Source organism: Geotrypetes seraphini, chromosome 15 (assembly GCF_902459505.1).
Source record: "Geotrypetes seraphini chromosome 15, aGeoSer1.1, whole genome shotgun sequence".
Classification (NCBI taxonomy): domain Eukaryota; kingdom Metazoa; phylum Chordata; class Amphibia; order Gymnophiona; family Dermophiidae; genus Geotrypetes; species Geotrypetes seraphini.
Window position 1 is genome coordinate 34,016,217 of NC_047098.1, and position 19,125 is coordinate 34,035,341.

Below are 19,125 nucleotides of genomic sequence, written 5' to 3' on the forward strand. Positions count from 1 at the left end.
GGCAATGCTGCTTTAATCCCATCACCATTGAGAGCTGAACAGGAAGATTGCAAACAGGAGTCTAAATACTAATGCATAATGGCAGGCAACAGCAGAGCTGCTGTCACCAGAAATTAAAATTCCTTGAGAACAGGCAGAAACAGGAAAACAGTCAAAGAAGGGAGAAAGTAGAAATTTAATTTTGAAAATGCTCCATTTTCACCTTAAGGTTATTCGGAGTTAACTAAACATGAGGCACTGAGGATCTGCCTTTGAAATACAAGCCATTCCAGATGTTTCCAACCTCTAAGAGAAAAACTATGGAAAACAGAAGTTAAGAAAATAAAGTCAAGCATTACAGAGCTTAAAAACAGTAAACTGGAAATTCTTTTATCATTTCTTCAACAAAATAAGATAACCTTCAAGATGCATATCTGCTGGCCACAAGCTTACTCAGAATTTTGTCTCAGCATTACTACCATACAATAATGGCCATAATTTGCATACAAGGAAATTAGCATACAAGGGAGCAGACAGACGCTCTGTTATATCCAGTCCACAATTTCTTTGTTTTCCAAACACATATACCTAAAACAGGAGCAACATCTGGTACTTCAAACTGGAACGGGGAAGAAAACATTCTTAAATCCTGAAGATGTACTTCTGCCATATTCATTTCAAGGCTGTTTTCTGGCTTGTGGAAGTCTTAAAGCTCTGGAATGCATTTGTTTCTACTAGGTAACAGGTCCTTAATACAATCTTTGATTTTGGTAAACAAGCACACAGCCTCAACTCTATTAAAATGGGAGCACAATCTTGAGGAATAAATGCAAGGTACATCTGTAAACATCTTATTATACATCTGAGGGTATAGTAAGGGGAAATCTGTTCTAGTTTTCTTTAGTTGCTAGGAAAAATTTATCTGACTAGGTCAATAGCTTCCAAATGAACTAGAACAATAAAATTATTTATTCTTTAAAAGGTGCATTGCTGGCAATCAATAGCTATAGCTTTTAACACTAGGCAAGACTGAAATCAGTTGTATTGCAAGTACTTTGGCCAGTCTTCCCTGTGATAGTTTACTTTAAACAAGAAAACCAGTAAAGAAATAATGTTGTGCCTCAACTTATAAAAATGAAGGGCAAGGACAGAATCAGACTGCTTCTTCCAAGACATTCTAATACAGGCTCCAGTAACATGTCACAAAAATAAAAGAAATACTTCCAACAGGTTGAAAAAGAGCAATGAACAATCCAATTGCTTTTATATAGGTCCCAATCTAAACAAGCTTCAGTCTACCAATAAAACTTATTCTCACTCATCTTCAGGGACTGTGTGGGTTTTTTTAATTTTGCAGCTGTACATGAATGGATTTCAGAGGTTAAATTAATCTGTACCAACAAGCTGTACTTTGAACATATGGAGGTCCTTTTATTAAGGTGCATTAACCGATTTAGCACACGCTAAATGCTAAGGCACCTACAGAATATAATGGATGCTTTAGCACTTAGCGTGCGCTAAATCAGTTAGCACGCCTTACTAAAAGGACCCCGTGGAGAGGTAGACAAATCTGTGCTTGTGCATTCACATGAAGTGTGGTACACAACTACAGATATGTGCACTGCCTGAGAGAGAGCAAATAACAGAAAGCCTTAAGTTTGAACACTAAAGGAGAAAACAGGCATTACTGCAACTTCAAATGTGTTCTGTGAAAATTTTGTAACAGAGAAATAAACAGGATGAAAGACGACAATAAAAATTAACTGGCATCTTTAGGTTTCCGATTAGAACAGATTAAAACAAGCATAGGGCATTTGTTATTCCAGAAAAAGCAAAAAAAAAAAAAAAAGGTGACACCTATAGTTAAAAGGTCATATTTTGAAGTTTTTTTTTTCTCAATCCCTGTTATACAATGGCACAAGTGTGTGTTAACAGGTATTTTATATATATATATTTTTTCTTAATATATTAATAGCCTAAACAGATTGCTTGTGTTGCCTTCCCCCCCATTGCTTTTCCCCCTTTTTCTTTTTTTTTCTTTTTTCTTTTAAAACAAACTCATGAACCAACTAGTCAGTTAAGTCCAATGTAGAACTGAACCATGCCAACACAAAAAAGTTCTAGAATTGCAATCTCTTCCCAAATCTGATGCATGTTAAGACCAATGGATTTTCCCTCAGCCCGTGATTGGCTGTTATAGTTCTGGCAAGACATGCGATGTATTCACTGGAAAAATGAGGACAGACCTAAAAGCTTCAGGTGTTTACTAGCATTCTCAAAAGGTTTAAAACAAAACAAAATCCAAAAATAAAAGATGGGGGAGAAAGAGCTAAAGAATCCTCCTGTTTTCCCTGTGACAGTTAAATGCAGGATTCAGGACAGACTCTGTAAAGTACTGATGGCTCTCCAGTGGTTCTTTGTTGCCCAAATTAAGAATAGCAGCAACTTCAGAACCAGGTTTGTGGCTGGAATCCAATTTCAGTAATCACTTTGCTTTTGCTCTTTAAAATAATTAAATGAGGGTGGGGAGAAGAGGGAAGCGCCCAAACCCTACTCAGTACCAGAGATTAAATAACTAACTGTTTCCAGTCTGTTGAATTTTTGATTCTCTATGGAGTTATTTTCAGTCAAATATATATCTATCTATATAAGGATATATAGATACATATATAATATCTATATATATATATATATATATATATATAATTTATCCCATGATTCTATGAGGATTCCTCCACTACAGTGAAGATCAGGAAGGAACATGAAGGCCTTTATCTGTTCTCCGAGAACAGTCCCAGTGCTGCAGACAGGTAAGAAGCAGTAGTCTGTTCTGCTGTCTTCAGTGACCTGGATGATCCATGGCTTCATCATAAGTGATTACCCTTTTGGGATCTGAAAAGAAAAAAGTTTGTTATGTTTTGTTTTAAAAAAATTAGCACACAATATAAGGCAGGCAGACAAGAAAGCTTCAATAGTAGAGACCATAAAAATCAGGGGGCGAAAGAGAAAGTTCTATTAAACATACGGTGTTATACAAGTACATGTTGATCTTCAAAGCATATACAGATATAGATCTAGCTTTAACGTGTACCTTTCTCAGTAATTCATTGTGAGTTTAATTCAGATACAACAGGTATAGTGAAGATACTTACCTGTAGCAGGTGTTCTTCAAGGATAACAGGCATACAGTCTTACATGTAGGTGACACCATCCATGGAACAAACTATGGACACTGCCAAGTGCACTGTCACTTTAAATCTTTAGCCAGTTCCTACACAGTGTGTGTGCAAGTGTTTTGCTGCCTATGTCAGCATGTGGGATCAACAGTTCAGTATAAAAACTAAGATGACATTTATGCCTGATGTCCTTGAAAAACACCTGTTACAGGTAAGTATCTTTGTTTCCTCCAAGAACAAGTAGGCATAATATCATATGTGGAACTCCTAAGCTGCCAGGAACATGTCTCTGGAAGTGGTTAAACAATGAATTTACAGGATCCAGGTGAAATCAAACATGGCTGAAGGGAAAGTTGCCTTTCACGTAGAGAAAATATTTTGCAGAACTGCTTGCCCAAACTGACCATCTCTTCTGGAGTTGTGTTCTAAAAAGTAATGAGAAGTAAATATAAGGACAAAAATGAGGACAAAGTAGTTGCTTTGCAAATGTCCTCTATAACTGCAGTTCAGAAGTGTGCTACTGAGGCTGCCACAGCTTGTACATCATGGGTTGTTACTTGGCCTTGCATCATCAGCCCAGTCTCAGTAGTCCACTAGCCAAGTGGAGATGGTTCTCTTGGAAACAGCCAAGTCTGTTAAGAGTCGAAAGCCACAGACTTTCAATGAGGTTTAGTCTAGTCTACATAGTATGCTAGAGCACACTTCAAGGTAAGGAGCTACTTTTCCAGGATTAGAATGTGGCTTTGGAAAGAAAACAGGCAGAACTATGGATTGGTTGAGATGAACTCAGAGATCACTTTAGGGAGCAATTTCGGATGTATTTGGAGGACTACCCTGTCAAGATAAAATCTTGTGTAGGAAGAATCCGAAACAAGAGCTTGAGTTCACTTATACAGCGTGCAGATGTGAAAGTGATAAGGAAAATGACCTAAGTGAGAAGTTTGAAAGAACAAGATGCAAGTGGCTCAAAGGGAGGCTTTATTAGGGAGGTGAGTTTAGGTGGTTTTGTGTGAACAGGCCCTTCATAAAATGAATTATCAGGCTGCAGAAATAACACTTCCAGGGCAGGCAGGCAGACAGACAGCGGGAGGCTGGCTTCATCCACCCAAAGTTTTTAAAATACAGCGGCAGGGATCTGGTAGGTGAGGGAATCGGGAACTGGGGAGAGGTTGGATCCAGCTGAGAGGAGTGGGGCCTGGCTTTAACAGGGCAGGAAGGAAGGAAGTATCCACAGTAGCAGTGGTTTAGGCAGACAGGCAGGCAACATCTGTGGCGGCGCATACCCCCAACAAGCGGCTCGTGTACGTAACGCGTGTTGAGAAACATTGCCGTAGCGTACAGAGGTAACAGAATAATCGCTTAGAAAATAACTATTCTGGACTTCTTTCAAATAGGATTAACTGCACCTAATGTCCCTCTGATTCTATATAATTGCTGCCTTAAAAGAAGGTTGGCAAAATGTGATTATAAATTATTTTACTAGGCAACAAAAATACTTAGATATCTGGTATGCAAGTTATAAAAATAGTTTCAAATTATTCTGATTCTTCACAAATATATTTTGGAAATACTAAATACAAGAAATATGTACAAGACCTAACTTTATATGTTACTTTTGTGAAAATAAATGGTCATCCTGACCCTTTCCCCAGGTTTGTGAAGTAACAAAGAAAAATCCATACTCTCTGTTTAAAAGAGCTGATTCATCAAAGTTCCTTATGGCTCAGAAAAGATGAATTCAGTAAAATGAGTTTCAGGCCTATCCAGGCCTTCAGCCTTTGAAAGGACAATGATGTAACACTCCTACAGTACCACTCCCAACTGTAGAGAAATGGTTCGATTTCATAGAGTACATTTTTTTTGAAGCTGCTCGGCACCCTCTTTAAAATAGAAGGGAAAAATGCTGATGCGAAGTCTCAAAGGTCCAGGGATCTTTGAGTGAAAAGTACACTGAAAAAGGGCCTCAAAGTGCCCCCAAGACCAAAAATGGAAAAATTGACAAAATTTAACAATTCGAACAAAAAGCACAGTTACTTACCGTAACAGGTGTTATCCAGGGACAGCAGGCATATATTCTCACATGTGGGTGACGTCATCTACGGAGCCCCAGCGTGGACAGCTTTTCAAGCAAACTTGATTGAAGTTTCAAGTTTGCTACACTGCACCACGCATGTGCATGCCTTCTTGCCCACTAGAGGGAGCATCCCCACCTCGTGGTCCTCAGTTCCATAACCAGCAAAGAAGCCATCCCCGGGGAGGAGGGCGGGTTGTGAGAATATATGCCTGCTGTCCCTGGATAACACCTGTTACGGTAAGTAACTGTGCTTTATCCCAGGACAAGCAGGCATGATATTCTCACATGTGGGTGACCTCCAAGCCAACCAAAAAAGGGCAGGTGGGAGGATGGCAATTTAGGAAAACAGATTACGTAACACCGACTGGCCAAACCGGCCGTCGCTTCTGGACAAAGTATCCAGACAGTAGTGGGAGGTGAACATATGAACCGAAGACCAAGTGGCAGCTTTACATATGTCCTCCACAGGAGTAGACCGGAGGAAAGCAACAGAAGCTGCCATCGCTCGGACCTTATGCCCCGTGACTCGACCATGGAGCGTGAGACCAGCCTGAGCGTAGCAAAAAGAAATACAAGCAGCTAACCAGTTGGACAAGGTGCGCTTGGAAATACGATGTCCCAGCCGATTGGGATCAAAGGACAAAAATAATTGAGGAACCTTCCGATGGGACTTGGTACGTTGGAGATAAAAAGCCAACGCCCTCTTACAGTCCAGCGTGTGAAGCGCCGCCTCACCAGGATGAGAGTGGGGCTTCGGGAAGAACACCGGAAGAACAATAGACTGATTGAGGTGGAAATCAGACACAACCTTAGGTAGAAATTTAGGATGGGTGCGAAGAACCACCTTGTCATGATGGAATACAGTAAAGGGCGAGTCCGCAACCAAAGCCTGTAGCTCACTAATCCGACGAGCAGACGTGAGCGCAAGTAAAAAGACCACCTTCCAAGTGAGAAACTTAAGAAGAGACTTATCAATAGGCTCAAAAGGAGGTTTCATCAGTTGAGCCAAGACCACATTAAGATCCCAAACTACAGGAGGAGGTTTCAGAGGAGGATTAATATTAACTAAACCCCTCATGAAACGAACCACCAGGGGATGAAGAGAGAGAGAACGTCCCTCTAGATGCCGATGGAAAGCAGCAATAGCACTAAGATGTACCCGGATGGAAGTTGTCTTCAACCCAGACTCGGACAAATGCAACAAATATTCCAGCACCGAGGACACCGGAACCAAACTTGGATCCAGATGGTGCGAGGTACACCAGGATGAAAATCTGGTCCACTTCTGAGAATAACAAAGCCGAGTCGAGGCCTTGCGCGAGGCTTCCAACACCTCCCTGACCGCCGAAGTCAGGGGGAAAGGAACCAAGCCGTCAGATGTAATGACTGAAGATTGGGATGCAACAGCGAACCCCAACTCTGAGACAGCAGAGAGGGAAACACCGGCAGAAGTAGAGGCTCCCTGGTACTGAGTTGAAGAAGCAGGGAGAACCAGTGCTGACGAGGCCAACGAGGCGCAACGAGAATCATAGTGGCGCTGGATGACTTGAGGTGAACCAACGTCCTCAAGATCAGAGGAAAAGGAGAAAACGCATAAAGGAATCTCCCTTCCCAGTCGAGAAGGAAGGTGTCTGCCTCGAGACGGTCCTGGGAGTAAATCCGTGAACAGTAGAGGGGCAGTTTGCGAGTCTCCGGGGAGGCAAACAGATCCACCTGAGGCGTTCCCCAGCGGTCGAAGACCTCGCGCAGAACTCGGGCGTTTAGCGACCACTCGTGCGGCTGGAGAAGACGACTGAGTTTGTCGGCCAGACAATTCTTCTCTCCCTGAATGTAAACCGCCCGCAGGAAGATGTTCTGGGAAGTCGCCCATTCCCAAAGGCGCAAGGCCTCCTGGCACAGGGACCAGGAGCCCGTTCCCCCTTGCTTGTTGACATAATACATTGCCACCTGGTTGTCCGTCCGTACCAGGACCACCTGATTGCGCAGCAGATGACCAAACGCCCGAGCTGCCAGAAAGATGGCACGAAGCTCCAACACATTGATGTGACACTGACGGTCCTCCGCCGACCATGGTGCTCGAGTCCGCAGACCGTCGAGGTGAGCCCCCCACGCATACTCCGAAGAGTCCGTGGTCAGGACCTTGTGATGTAGAGGGACGAGAAAGAGCAAACCCCCGGAAAGATTGGAAGAGTTGGTCCACCAACGGAGCGATCGACTCAAGGAAGGAGTGACTGCTACAGGGAGGGAGAGCGGGTCTCGATCCTGACGCCACTGGGAGGCCAAGGTCCACTGAGGAATTCTCAGATGCAATCTGGCAAACGGCGTGACATGAACTGTCGAAGCCATGTGGCCGAGTAGAATCATCAGCCTGTGCGCAGAGACGGAGCGCTGCCGCAGAATCTGGCGGGCCAGGCGAAGCAGAGCCTCCAGTCTCGACGAGGGAAGGAATGCATGAAGGTGAACCGTGTCCAGCACGGCCCCGATAAACTGAAGGGATTGAGCCGGGCACAACTGCGATTTGGGAAAATTTATCTCGAACCCCAGACGTTGGAGAAAACTGATAGTCTGTCGGGTCGCTGAGATAACCCCCTCCCGGGACGAAGCCTTGATCAGCCAATCGTCCAGGTAGGGGAAGACCTGCAGTCCCTGAGATCTTAGGGCAGCCGCGACCACCACCATACACTTCGTAAAGACCCGAGGAGACGAGGCCAGCCCGAAGGGAAGGACGCGATACTGGAGGTGCAACTCCCCCACCTGGAACCGTAAGTACTGGCGGAAGGCGGGATGCACCGGAACATGAGTATATGCTTCCTTCAGGTCCAGGGAGCACATCCAGTCCCCCGAATCTAACAGAGGGTACAGGACTGGAAGGGACAACATACGGAACTTCTCCCGGACCAGGAACTTGTTGAGCCTCCGGAGGTCCAGAATGGGGCGTAAGTCCCCTGTCTTCTTCGGGACCAAAAAGTAACGGGAGTAAAACCCCCGTCCCCTTTGGTTCGGGGGCACGGGCTCCACCGCCCGAAGGCTCAACAAGGACCTGGCTTCCGCCAGGAGAATAGGAAGCAGGTGTCAACAGCCAGGAGAAGCCCCCGGCGGATGTTCTGGCGGCATGGCTAAGAAGTTTAGCGAGTAACCCTCGGAGATGATCCGGAGCACCCAAGCATCCGACGTGATCTCGGCCCAGGCTGGAAGAAAGGCCTGCAATCGGCCCCCGATCGGAAATGGGTCTTTTGACAGTGCGGAGGGGGCCCGCCCCCAACCGCGCATCACGTCAAAAAGACGGAGCGGGTTTAGACGCTCCTTGCGCTAGAGGCTTTGGTTGGGACGCCCTGCCCTGCTGCTGAGGACGTCGGGGCGGTGGCCTGGAGAAGGCCGGCGTCGACTTCTGCGGGTACCGCCGCGGAGGGGGTCTAAACGGCTTCTGCAGCGGAGCCCGGGGCTTGGGACGGACCAACGAGGCAATAGAGCGCTCGTGTTCAGACAAGCGCTTGGTCGCCGCCTCCAAGGATTCGTCAAACAACTCTGAGCCAACACATGGAAGATTGGCCAGACGTTCTTGCAAATTCGGGTCCATATCCAGGGTACGGAGCCATGCCAGGCAGCGCATGGCCACCGAGAAGGCGGACACGCGAGAGGCGAGCTCAAATGCGTCATACACAGCATGGAAGAGGTAGAGACGCAGTTGGGACAAATTGGACATAAAAGCCCCAAAATCCTCTTTATGGGAATCCGGCATGACTCCATAATACCTCGGCAACGACTTCACCATCTGTCTCAAATAAGACGAGAAGGTGAATGCGTAATTTAGGACCCTGGTCGCCATCAAAGAGTTGGAATAGAGGCGATGGCCAAACTTGTCCAAGGTCCGTCCCACCCGTCCGGGGGGAACCGCCGCAGAGACCCTGGAAGGCTGCGACTTCTTCAAAGCCGACTCCACCAGTAGGGACTGGTGGGACAGCTGCGCCTTATCAAAGCCCTTGCACGGAACAGTGTGATACTTGGACTCCATCTTAGAAGGCACCGCTGTGACTGTAAGAGGGGAGTCAAGGTTCCTCAAAAAGGTCTGGCTAAGAACCTTATTAAGAGGGAGCTGAGGCGTCTCTCTGGGGAGAGAAGGTAAATCCTGCTCCTCCAAAAACTCCTTGGTGTACTGTGATCCTGCTCCCAGATCAAGGTCCAAAGCCCTTCCCATATCTAGAATGAATCTAGAAAAAGAGGAGGGCTTCGAAGGTGGAGATGGAGATCGAGACGAGCGCCTCGCCAAGAAGGAAGGAGAAGCCTCGCGTGAGTAACGAGGTTCCCTTCCCGTGCCAGACCCCGAACCCCAAGAAGCCGCCCCGAGCGATCGAGGCGGGATCGGGGACCGCCCATGCCCCGAGGAACCCCTACGGGAAGTCCCCGGGGTATGGGGCACCGAGGCACGCCCCTTTCGTCTTGGCAAAGAGTCCCTCGAGCACTCAACCTCAGACGAACGGAACAGCCTCGGATTATCGAGGCGTAGTTCGGAGACCCGCAGGGTCTCGGCCCCGGTCGGCGAGGAGCGACCGCGGCGTCGAGGAGAAGCCCGTTGGCGTTTGGGCTTCCTCGATAGACGCTTCGCCCGAGCCTGACCCGAGGGCGAGGAACCCCGGGAGGACCTCGACGAGGACGAAGAGGAAGAGATCCTCCGAACTCGCCGCACCTTGTCCCGAGGCCGCACACTCCGCTCAGGCTGGTCTGCCGAGGTCGAGGGCAAGGTCGGGGCCGAGGCCGAAACCCCCCCCCCCCCGGGCCCGAAGTCGAGGGCACCGAGACCGAGGTCACCGACGCCGGGGCAGCCGAGGCCGAAGCCTGCTGAAGCTGCGTGAGGGCCCCGGACAGCTCCGAGGCGATGAGAGCCCGGAGCAAGTCCTGGAAGACGGGTACCCCCATCATAGCCGGCAGATCCGGGGCCGTCAGGTGCTCCCTCGAGGGCGACCTCGGTATCGAGTATTCCCGCAGGGCACCCGACTTCGGCTCTCGGGGCGGGGCCGAGGACGACCCACCCGCCCCCGCCGAGGAACTCGAGGATGGCTTCTTCGAGGCTGAAAGTGAAGAAGGAAGTGAGGACTTACCCTTCGCCGACTTCGGAGTCGAAGACACCGTCTTCGACGTCGAGGGCTCCCGGGGCGAGGACGAAGGAGTCGAGGCCGAGGTCAAGGCCGGGGCCGAAGCCGAGGCAGACATCGAGGCCTTCCCCGCCATGGGGTCCACTGCAAAGAGTTCCGCCATACGAGCCTGACGGCGGCGGAGAGCTCTCCATTGAAAAGTGGAGCACCGGGAACAAGTGTCGGTGGGGTGCTCAGGGCCCAGACAACGCAAGCACCACCGGTGAGGATCGGTAATAGAAAGAAGCGGATCGCACCGGGTGCACTTTTTAAAGCCCGTCACAGGACGGGACATGGGCCCAAAAACCGGCCGGGAACAAGCGAGGTCCTGCGGCCGCGGCTACCGGGAGCCCCCGGAGCCGAACGAAAAAAAAATTTATTTTATTTTTTTCCGACGAAAACAAAGAAATAAAAAGAACAAAAAGGAGAAACACAGCGACCGAGTCAAAAAAGAGACACAGCCGCGGTGACAGAAGGCAAAACTAAGAGCACAATTTCCACAGGGCTTCTGGCTCCGCGGAAGAGAATGAACTGAGGACCACGAGGCGGGGATGCGCCCTCTAGTGGGCAAGAAGGCATGCACATGCGTGGTGCAGTGTAGCAAACTTGAAACTTCAATCAAGTTTGCTTGAAAAGCTGTCCGCGCTGGGGCTCCGTAGATGACGTAACCCACATGTGAGAATATCATGCCTGCTTGTCCTGGGATAATACTGAAAATAATAAAAAAAACTGAAAACAATAAAAAGAAGAATTATGGAAAAAAAGAAGAAAACAGTTTCAGGAAGGTAAGGAAAAAAATAAATAAATAAATAAAAGACTTCAAAGTTAGACCAAAGACACAGCTTCTCAGCTCCACAGAAAACTTAGATCTGTTTATCCTGCATGCCGACATCAGGAAAGAAAGCACCTGCACATGCACTGCCTAAAGATTTAAAGTGACAGAGCACTTGGCAGTGACCGTACCGAGTTCTGTGCTTGTCCTTGGCAAATGTTCTGTCCCAGAAAGCTTACCACGGTTAAATTAGTCTTACTTGCTAATTTGCTTTGCTCAAGTCCTTTCAAACCAGTCTAGATGCTTGGGTTATGCTCTAACAGCAGGTGGAGTCTGAGAATTAACTGTGATTATTTTCTACAAGACTTTATACTAAAAACCCCCAAAAAGAATGATATACAAAAACTCTCTCTCTCTCTCCTGGAACAAAACTATCCAACAGACAACCACGAACCTTAAGTACCGACCTTGTCTGTCACTGCTACTGGTTTCTCTTCAGAATATTTTTTAAAGAAGAAGTATCACAAATCAAGCAGTCAATCCAATAACAATTTTCCTTCCATAATGCACACCAGGGAATATCCTGGACTAGTTCAGAGGGACTCAAGGAAAACAAATTAGCAAATGGGATAGGCATGTGGGATCTCTTCATGGAGGAAGTTAGGGGGTAAGTCATTCGAGTGGGCAGACTTGATGTGCCGTGGCTCTTTTCTGCCGTCATTTTCTATGTTTCTATGTAAGAATTTAGTCTTCCTTATCTCACTAACCAGTTCAGATGCTTGGAATGTACCAAAGTAGTGATTCAAGTAAGGTGGGACCACACCAGCCCTACCTCTGGGGCCTTAGCTCCTATTACTGCATCAATGCAAACCAAGACATCCATCCTGTTATAGACACAATGAGACTATGCTCTGCCCAAGATAACATTTGTTCTCTAGTCAAATGAGCTATCAAAGGGTCAGGAGCATGGTAGCCTTGAGGCAGAAGATATATGCAGAGGCCACTGCAGCTTTGGGAACCTCTTCACTTTTTTGGACTTCTTTGAAGAGCAGAAACACTCTTCAATGTTCTGAAGGTTTCAAGTCCTCTGGAGCAGTTCTCAACCCAGTCCTAAGGGCACATACAGCCATTCAAGTTTTCACAATACCCACAATAAATATACATGAGAGAGATTTGCATACAACAGAGGCAGTGAATGCAGATCTCTCATATGCATTGTGGGTATCTTGAAATCTAAATGACTGTGTGTGTCCTGAGGCCTGGGTTGAGAACCCTTACACTGGAGATACACATGCAGGAGGCAATCAACATCTAACTTGTAAAGTCTCACCAAAGAAAGGAAGGCACCAATCTACACACAGCCTTTTCCTTTGAGAACACCAGGAATAGCTTCCTACACAGGAAGGCCTGCAACTCCAAAAAGGCAAAAATGCATAACAATTTTTTTTAGGTACAACAAAAACAGAAAACCAGTGGGGGAATTTATGGGACTGTTGGATGATCAAGGAGCAAAAGGGACGCTCAGGGAGGATAAGGCCATACCAGAGAGACTGAATGAATTCTTTGCTTCGGTCTTTATGGAAGAAAAAGCAATGTTACTTACCGTAACAGTTGTTATCCAGGGACAGCAGGCAGCTATTCTCACTAGTGGGTGATGTCATCAGACAGAGCCCCGGTACGGACGTCTCACAAGCACGTGTTGCTTGTAGAAACTTAAAAGTTTCTAGATGCCCGCACCGCGCATGCGCCGGTGCCTTCCCGCCCGGAGGTCCGGGCGTGTCTCCTCAGTTCAGGTAGCTAGCCTGAGAAGCCAACCCAGGGGAGGTGGGTGGGACGTGAGAATAGCTGCCTGCTGTCCCTGGATAACAACTGTTACGGTAAGTAACATTGCTTTATCCCAGGACAAGCAGGCAGGTATTCTCACTAGTGGGTGACCTCCAAGCTAACCTCAGTGGGATGGAGGGGGAGTTGGCGACTTAAGAGAATAAATTTTTCAATACTGTTTGGCCAAACTGTCCATCCCGTCTGGAGAGAGTATCCAGACAATAGTGTGAGGTGAATGTGTGAACCGAGGACCAGGTGGCAGTCTTACAAATTTCCTCGATTGGTGTTGATCTGAGGAATGCTACTGAGGCTGCCATTGCTCTGACCTTATGGGCTGTGACCTTACAAGGAAGTGATAATCCAGCCTGGGCATAGCAGAAAGAGATACAAGCCGCCATCCAATTAGAGATGGTGCGCTTTGATACGGGTCTTCCCAACTTATTAGGGTCGAAGGAGACAAAAAGTTGAGGAGTGGTTCTGTGTGGCTTGGTGCGATCCAGGTAGAAAGCCAACGCCCGTTTACAGTCTAGAGTGTGAAGGGCCGATTCTCCGTGGTGAGAATGGGGCTTAGGGAAGAATACTGGAAGTACAATGGATTGGTTGAGATGAAATTCGGAGACCACCTTAGGCAGGAATTTCGGGTGAGTGCGGAGGACCACCTTGTCATGATGGAATACTGTGAATGGTGGATCCGCCATCAATGCCTGGAGTTCGCTGACTCTGCAAGCGGACGTAAGGGCTACCAGGAAAAGCACTTTCCAGGTGAGATACTTAAGAGGGGCCCTGTTGAGTGGTTCAAACGGGGGCTTCATGAGATGGGAAAGGACTACATTGAGGTCCCAAACTACTGGGGGTGGTTTGAGAGGAGGGTTAACATGGAAGAGTCCTTTCATAAATCTGGCGACCACCGGATGGGCCGAGAGGGGTTTCCCTTGTAGGGGCTGGTGGAACGCCGCAATAGTGCTCAGGTGGACTCGTATGGATGTAGACTTGAGCCCGGATTGAGATAGGTGTAGGAGATAGTCCAGCACGGAGGATAAGGAAGCTCGCTGAGGTTCCTTTGATTTAGAAACACACCATGAGGAGAATCTAGTCCATTTCTGGGAGTAGCATTGTCGAGTGGCGGGCTTCCTGGAAGCTTCCAAGACCTCCCTCACTTCTTGAGAGAATTGGTGAGGGGTTACGTTGAGAGGAACCAAGCTGTCAGGTGGAGAGACTGCAGGTTGGGATGAAGCAGTGATCCTTGATGTTGAGTAAGTAGTGAAGGAAACACTGGAAGTGGTACTGGTTCCCTGCTGCTGAGTTGAAGTAGGAGGGAGAACCAAGGTTGTCTGGGCCACCGAGGAGCTATTAGGATCATGGTGGCCCGTTCGAGTTTCAGCTTGACCAGAGTCTTCTGGATCAGTGGGAATGGTGGGAACGCATATAGAAATCGTTTCCCCCAGTTCAGTAGAAAAGCATCTGCCTCGAGGCGATGAGGGGTGTAGATCCTGGAGCAAAACTGAGGCAGTTTGGAGTTGTGGGGAGCCGCAAAGAGGTCTATCTGAGGCGTCCCCCACTGTGTGAAGATTTGGTGAAGGGGGCTGGAATGGAGAGTCCATTCGTGCGGTTGTAGTAGACGACTCAGTTTGTCTGCTAAGACGTTGTTCTCCCCCTGAATGTAGACTGCTCTGAGGGAGGTGTTGTGGCGCACCGCCCAGTCCCAGACTCGTAGAGCTTCCTGGCAAAGGAGGGCCGAGCCCGTGCCTCCTTGCTTGTTGATATAATACATGGCGGCCTGATTGTCTGTGCGAATGAGGATCACCATGTCGTGAAGTAGGTGTTGGAAAGCTTGGAGCGCATTGAAGATGGCTCTGAGTTCCAGTAGATTGATTTGGTGTAGTCTTTCCGCACTGGTCCAGAATCCTTGGGTGCGGAGACCATCCAGGTGGGCCCCCCATGCATAATTCGACGAATCGGTTGTGAGAACTTTCTGATGGGGGGGAGAGTGCATCAGCAAACCTCTGGATAGATTCGAAGAGGTCATCCACCAAAGTAGAGACTGCCGAAGAGCAGGTGTGACTAAGATGTGTTTGGATAGTGGATCGGACGTCTGATTCCACTGTGATGCCAGGGTCCACTGGGGGATCCTGAGCTGGAGTCTGGCAAAGGGTGTCACATGTACTGTGGAGGCCATATGGCCCAGGAGCACCATCAGTTGTCTCGCCGGTAGGGTTTGTCGAGTAGACACCGACTGGCAGAGATGAAGAAGAGACTCCATGCGTTGCAGAGGCAGGAATGCTCGGAGTCGGGTGGTGTCCAGGACCGCTCCGATGAAGGGGAGGGACTGGGTGGGTTGTAGATGAGACTTGGAAAAGTTGATCTCGAAGCCCAAATTCTGGAGGAAGTAGGTTGTAGCCAAGGCCGCCGAAGTGACCTCTGGGGCTGACGGGGCCTTGATGAGCCAGTCGTCGAGGTATGGGAACACCTGTAGACCCCTGTCTCGGAGTGCCGCAGCCACTACCACCAGGCACTTTGTGAAGACTCTGGGGGACGGAGATAGGCCGAATGGTAGCACTCGATACTGTAGGTGCAGATTTCCCACCCGAAATCTGAGGAACTTTCGGGAGGCCGGGTGAATGGGGATGTGAGTGTAGGCCTCTTTGAGATCCAGGGAGCGTAACCAGTCGTTCTGCTCGAGGAGGGGGTATAGAGAAGCCAAAGTCAACATGCGAAACTTCTCTTTGACCAGGAACTTGTTGAGGGCCCGAAGGTCTAAAATGGGTCGCAGGTCGCCCGTTTTCTTCGGGACGAGGAAGTACCGGGAGTAAAACCCTCGGTTCAATTGGTCTGACGGGACCGGCTCGACAGCTCGAAGCTGAAGTAAGGTTTGGACTTCCTGAAGAAGAAGGGCGGTCTGTGTCGAGCTTGAAGGATACTCTCTTGGAGGATGGTCCGGGGGGACCCGATGGAATTGAAGAGAGTATCCTTCTCTTATGATGGTAAGGACCCATAGGTCCGTGGTTATGGCCTCCCATCGATGGTAAAAAAGATGGAGGCGGCCCCCTATGGGAGAGGCTGAGTGCAGAACGGTGTCGGTTATGCTCCCAGGAGGGGAGTCAAAAGGGCTGGGGAGCCTTAGGTGCAACCGGTGGCTGAGGTTTTTGCTGAGACTTCTGGGGAGGTTGTCTCTTCGCAGGTTGTCTCGCAGCGGGCGTTTGTCTGGGCATGTAACGCCGCTGGTAGATCAGGGGTGGCCTGGAGGGTCGAGACTGTTGAGGTTTGGGTTTGGGCCGCAGGATGGATTGAAAAGATTTTTCGTGATCCGACAGCTTCTTGGTAACAGTTTCGATAGACTCATCGAACAGGTCAGCTCCCGCACATGGTACGTTGGCGAGTCTGTCCTGGAGGTTGGGATCCATATCGATTGTACGGAGCCATGCCAGGCGACGCATGGCTACCGCGCTTGCGGCAGCACGTGCCGAGAGTTCGAATGCATCGAAGGAGGATTGCATCAGCTGGAGGCGTAATTGGGAGAGGGAGGCTACCACTTCCTCGAACTCGAATCGAGCTTGGGTGTCTATGAAAGGAGTGAACTTGCGGAGCACCGGCAAGAAGAACTCCAGATAGGAAGAGAAAAAGAAATTGTAGTTCAGCACCCGTGACGCCATCATGGAGTTTTGATAGAATTTTCTACCAAATTTGTCCATCGTTCTCCCCTCTCGGCCCGGCGGTACAGAGGCGTAGACCTGAGAGGGATGAGAGCGTTTAAGAGAGGACTCGACCAGTAGGGATTGGTGGGAGAGTTGAGGGCCCTCAAACCCCTTATGGTGCACGATGCGGTATCGAGCATCGAGTTTGCTGGGAATCGCCGGTATGGAGTACGGTGTTTCGAAACACTGCATGAAGGTCTGATCCAGCAATTTATGCAGGGGGAGCCGAAGCGACTCCGTTGGAGGGTTAGGTAAATGCATGGTGTCCAGATACTCTTTGGAGTATCGGGAGCCCGTGTCAAGGGTTACATCCAGATCATCCGCCATTTGTCGGAGGAATGATGAGAAAGACAATTGATCCGCCAGCGTCGGTCTGTGGGACGGGCTGGAGGAGGAAGAGGCCTCCGGGTCCATGGACACCGGGGAGTGGCAAGGAGAATCGGGTACGGTTGTCTCCTCGTACTCCGGTCCCTCCGGAGGGGACACCTCTGATGAGGAATATCCCATACGTTGCAGTTTTTTCTGCGGTGACACCTCCGAATGGCGTGAAGAGTGCCAGGATGAGTGTCTTGATCGGTGCCCGTCTCGGTGGCGGGACGGGGATCGGGATCGTCTGTGCATCGCATGGTCTCCCGAAGCCCCCAAGTGGTGGATAGGGCTGGAAGCGGTGGATCGCAACTGGGGTTGCGACGCGGATTCTTGCGATGCTACCCAAGTCTGGTAAGGAGTACGGAAGAACTCTTCCTGACTATGCCCAGGGCATTGAGTATCGATTGGAGGTCTGGTCCCATGTTGGCGCGGAGGCGTAATGGGTTCTAATGGCGGCATATCGGTAAGCGAGGCTTGCCGCATGGGCATCGCCGCCCTCCCCCGTTCGTCCTCGTCGGTTTTCGAGGTCGAACGGCATGGAGGAGGGGGAGGGGGCGGACCGCCCCTTTGGACCGGTACCGGGAGGTCACCCTGTATGGCAGCGATGAGCCCGGGTCCGATGGTCTGCATGAGCTCAACGAATTGAGCTTCCAGCATGGACCGTAGCGAAGCCGATAGGGAGGGATCCGCACCGAAAGGGGGTCCTCCTGCACGGTCATCGCGCTCCTTCGAGGTCGAGTGCTTCTGCTTAGTAGCTTTCGGCACTTTGATGACCACTGGTGGCACTGTGGAAGGAAGAGGTACCTGAACCGAGGAGACCGGGGCAGGCACCGACGTCGAGCTCGTGGATGGTGTCGGGATGAACGATGCCGGTTTCACCACACTCGATGCAGGAGGGGTCGATACCGGTTTCGCCCGAACCGGGGAGGTATCAGATGAAGTGGAGGCTGAGGGATCCTTAGCTGCGTCCATCTTGAACATCGATTCCCACAATAGGCAACGCCGTTTGAATGAGCGTGCCGTAAGGGTAGAGCAAGGCCTGCACGATTTCGGAATGTGGTCAGGGCCCAAACACTGCAAACAGCGCCGGTGAGGGTCCGTGAGTGAAATCGCGCGTTGGCACTTGCTGCACTTTTTAAACCCGGTGATTGGCCGGGACATAGGCCGGAAAATCTCCGCCGCGAGGTCGAAGCCAGTGGGCCTGAGCCACGTGGCCGGCCCGTTCGACCCGCCGGAGGAAATAATCTTCTTTTTTTTTTTTTTTTTTTTTACTGAAAAAGAAAAGTACTGTTAACTGTAATTAAAATAAAGCGAAAACGCGGACAAGGAAGGCAAATTTAACTGAATTCAGCTAGCGCATGATGAAGTTGAACTTCTCAGCTCCGCGGAAAGAAAAGAACTGAGGAGACACGCCCGGACCTCCGGGCGGGAAGGCACCGGCGCATGCGCGATGCGGGCATCTAGAAACTTTTAAGTTTCTACAAGCAACACGTGCTTGTGAGACGTCCGTACCGGGGCTCTGTCTGATGACATCACCCACTAGTGAGAATACCTGCCTGCTTGTCCTGGGATAATATAAGAGATCTACCTGAACCAGAAATGGTTTTCAAGGGTGATGATGTGGAGGAACTGAAAGAAATCTTAGTGAATCTGAAAGATGTACTAAGCCAAATCGACAAGTTAAAAAGTGATAAATTACCTGGACCGGATGGTATACATCCCAGGGTACTAAAAGAACTGGAACATGAAATTGCTGACCTGCTGTTAGTGATCTGTTACCTGTCGCTAAAATCGTAAGTAGTGCCTGAAGATTGAAGGGTGGCCAATGTTACACCGATTTTTAAAAAGGGCTCCAGGGGAGATCCAGGAAATTACAGACCGGTAAGCCTGACTTCAGTGCCAGGCAAAATGGTGGAAACAATTATGAAAAATAAAATTGTGGAACACCTAGACAAATATGATTTAATGAGGCAGAGTCAGCATGGGTTCAGCCGAGGGTGATCTTGCCTCGCCAATTTGCTTGACTTCTTTGAATAAACATATGGATAAAGGTCAGTAAGTTGATGTAGTGTATCTAGTTTTTCAGAAAGCTTTTGATAAAGTTCCTCAT

At 49.1% G+C, this 19,125-nt stretch overlaps 1 protein-coding gene across 1 annotated transcript in view; it reads right to left on the minus strand.

Moving 5' to 3' along the window:
- Nucleotides 1-156: 156 nt before the first annotated feature.
- NUFIP2 (nuclear FMR1 interacting protein 2) overlaps nucleotides 157-19,125 on the minus strand; it is a 44,569-nt gene continuing 25,600 nt past the window's right edge. The window contains exon 4 of the mRNA XM_033922203.1: nucleotides 157-2,871. Coding sequence (XP_033778094.1) covers nucleotides 2,819-2,871 — 53 coding nt within the window. The 3' untranslated portion in view covers nucleotides 157-2,818. The remainder of the gene's footprint in view (nucleotides 2,872-19,125) is intronic.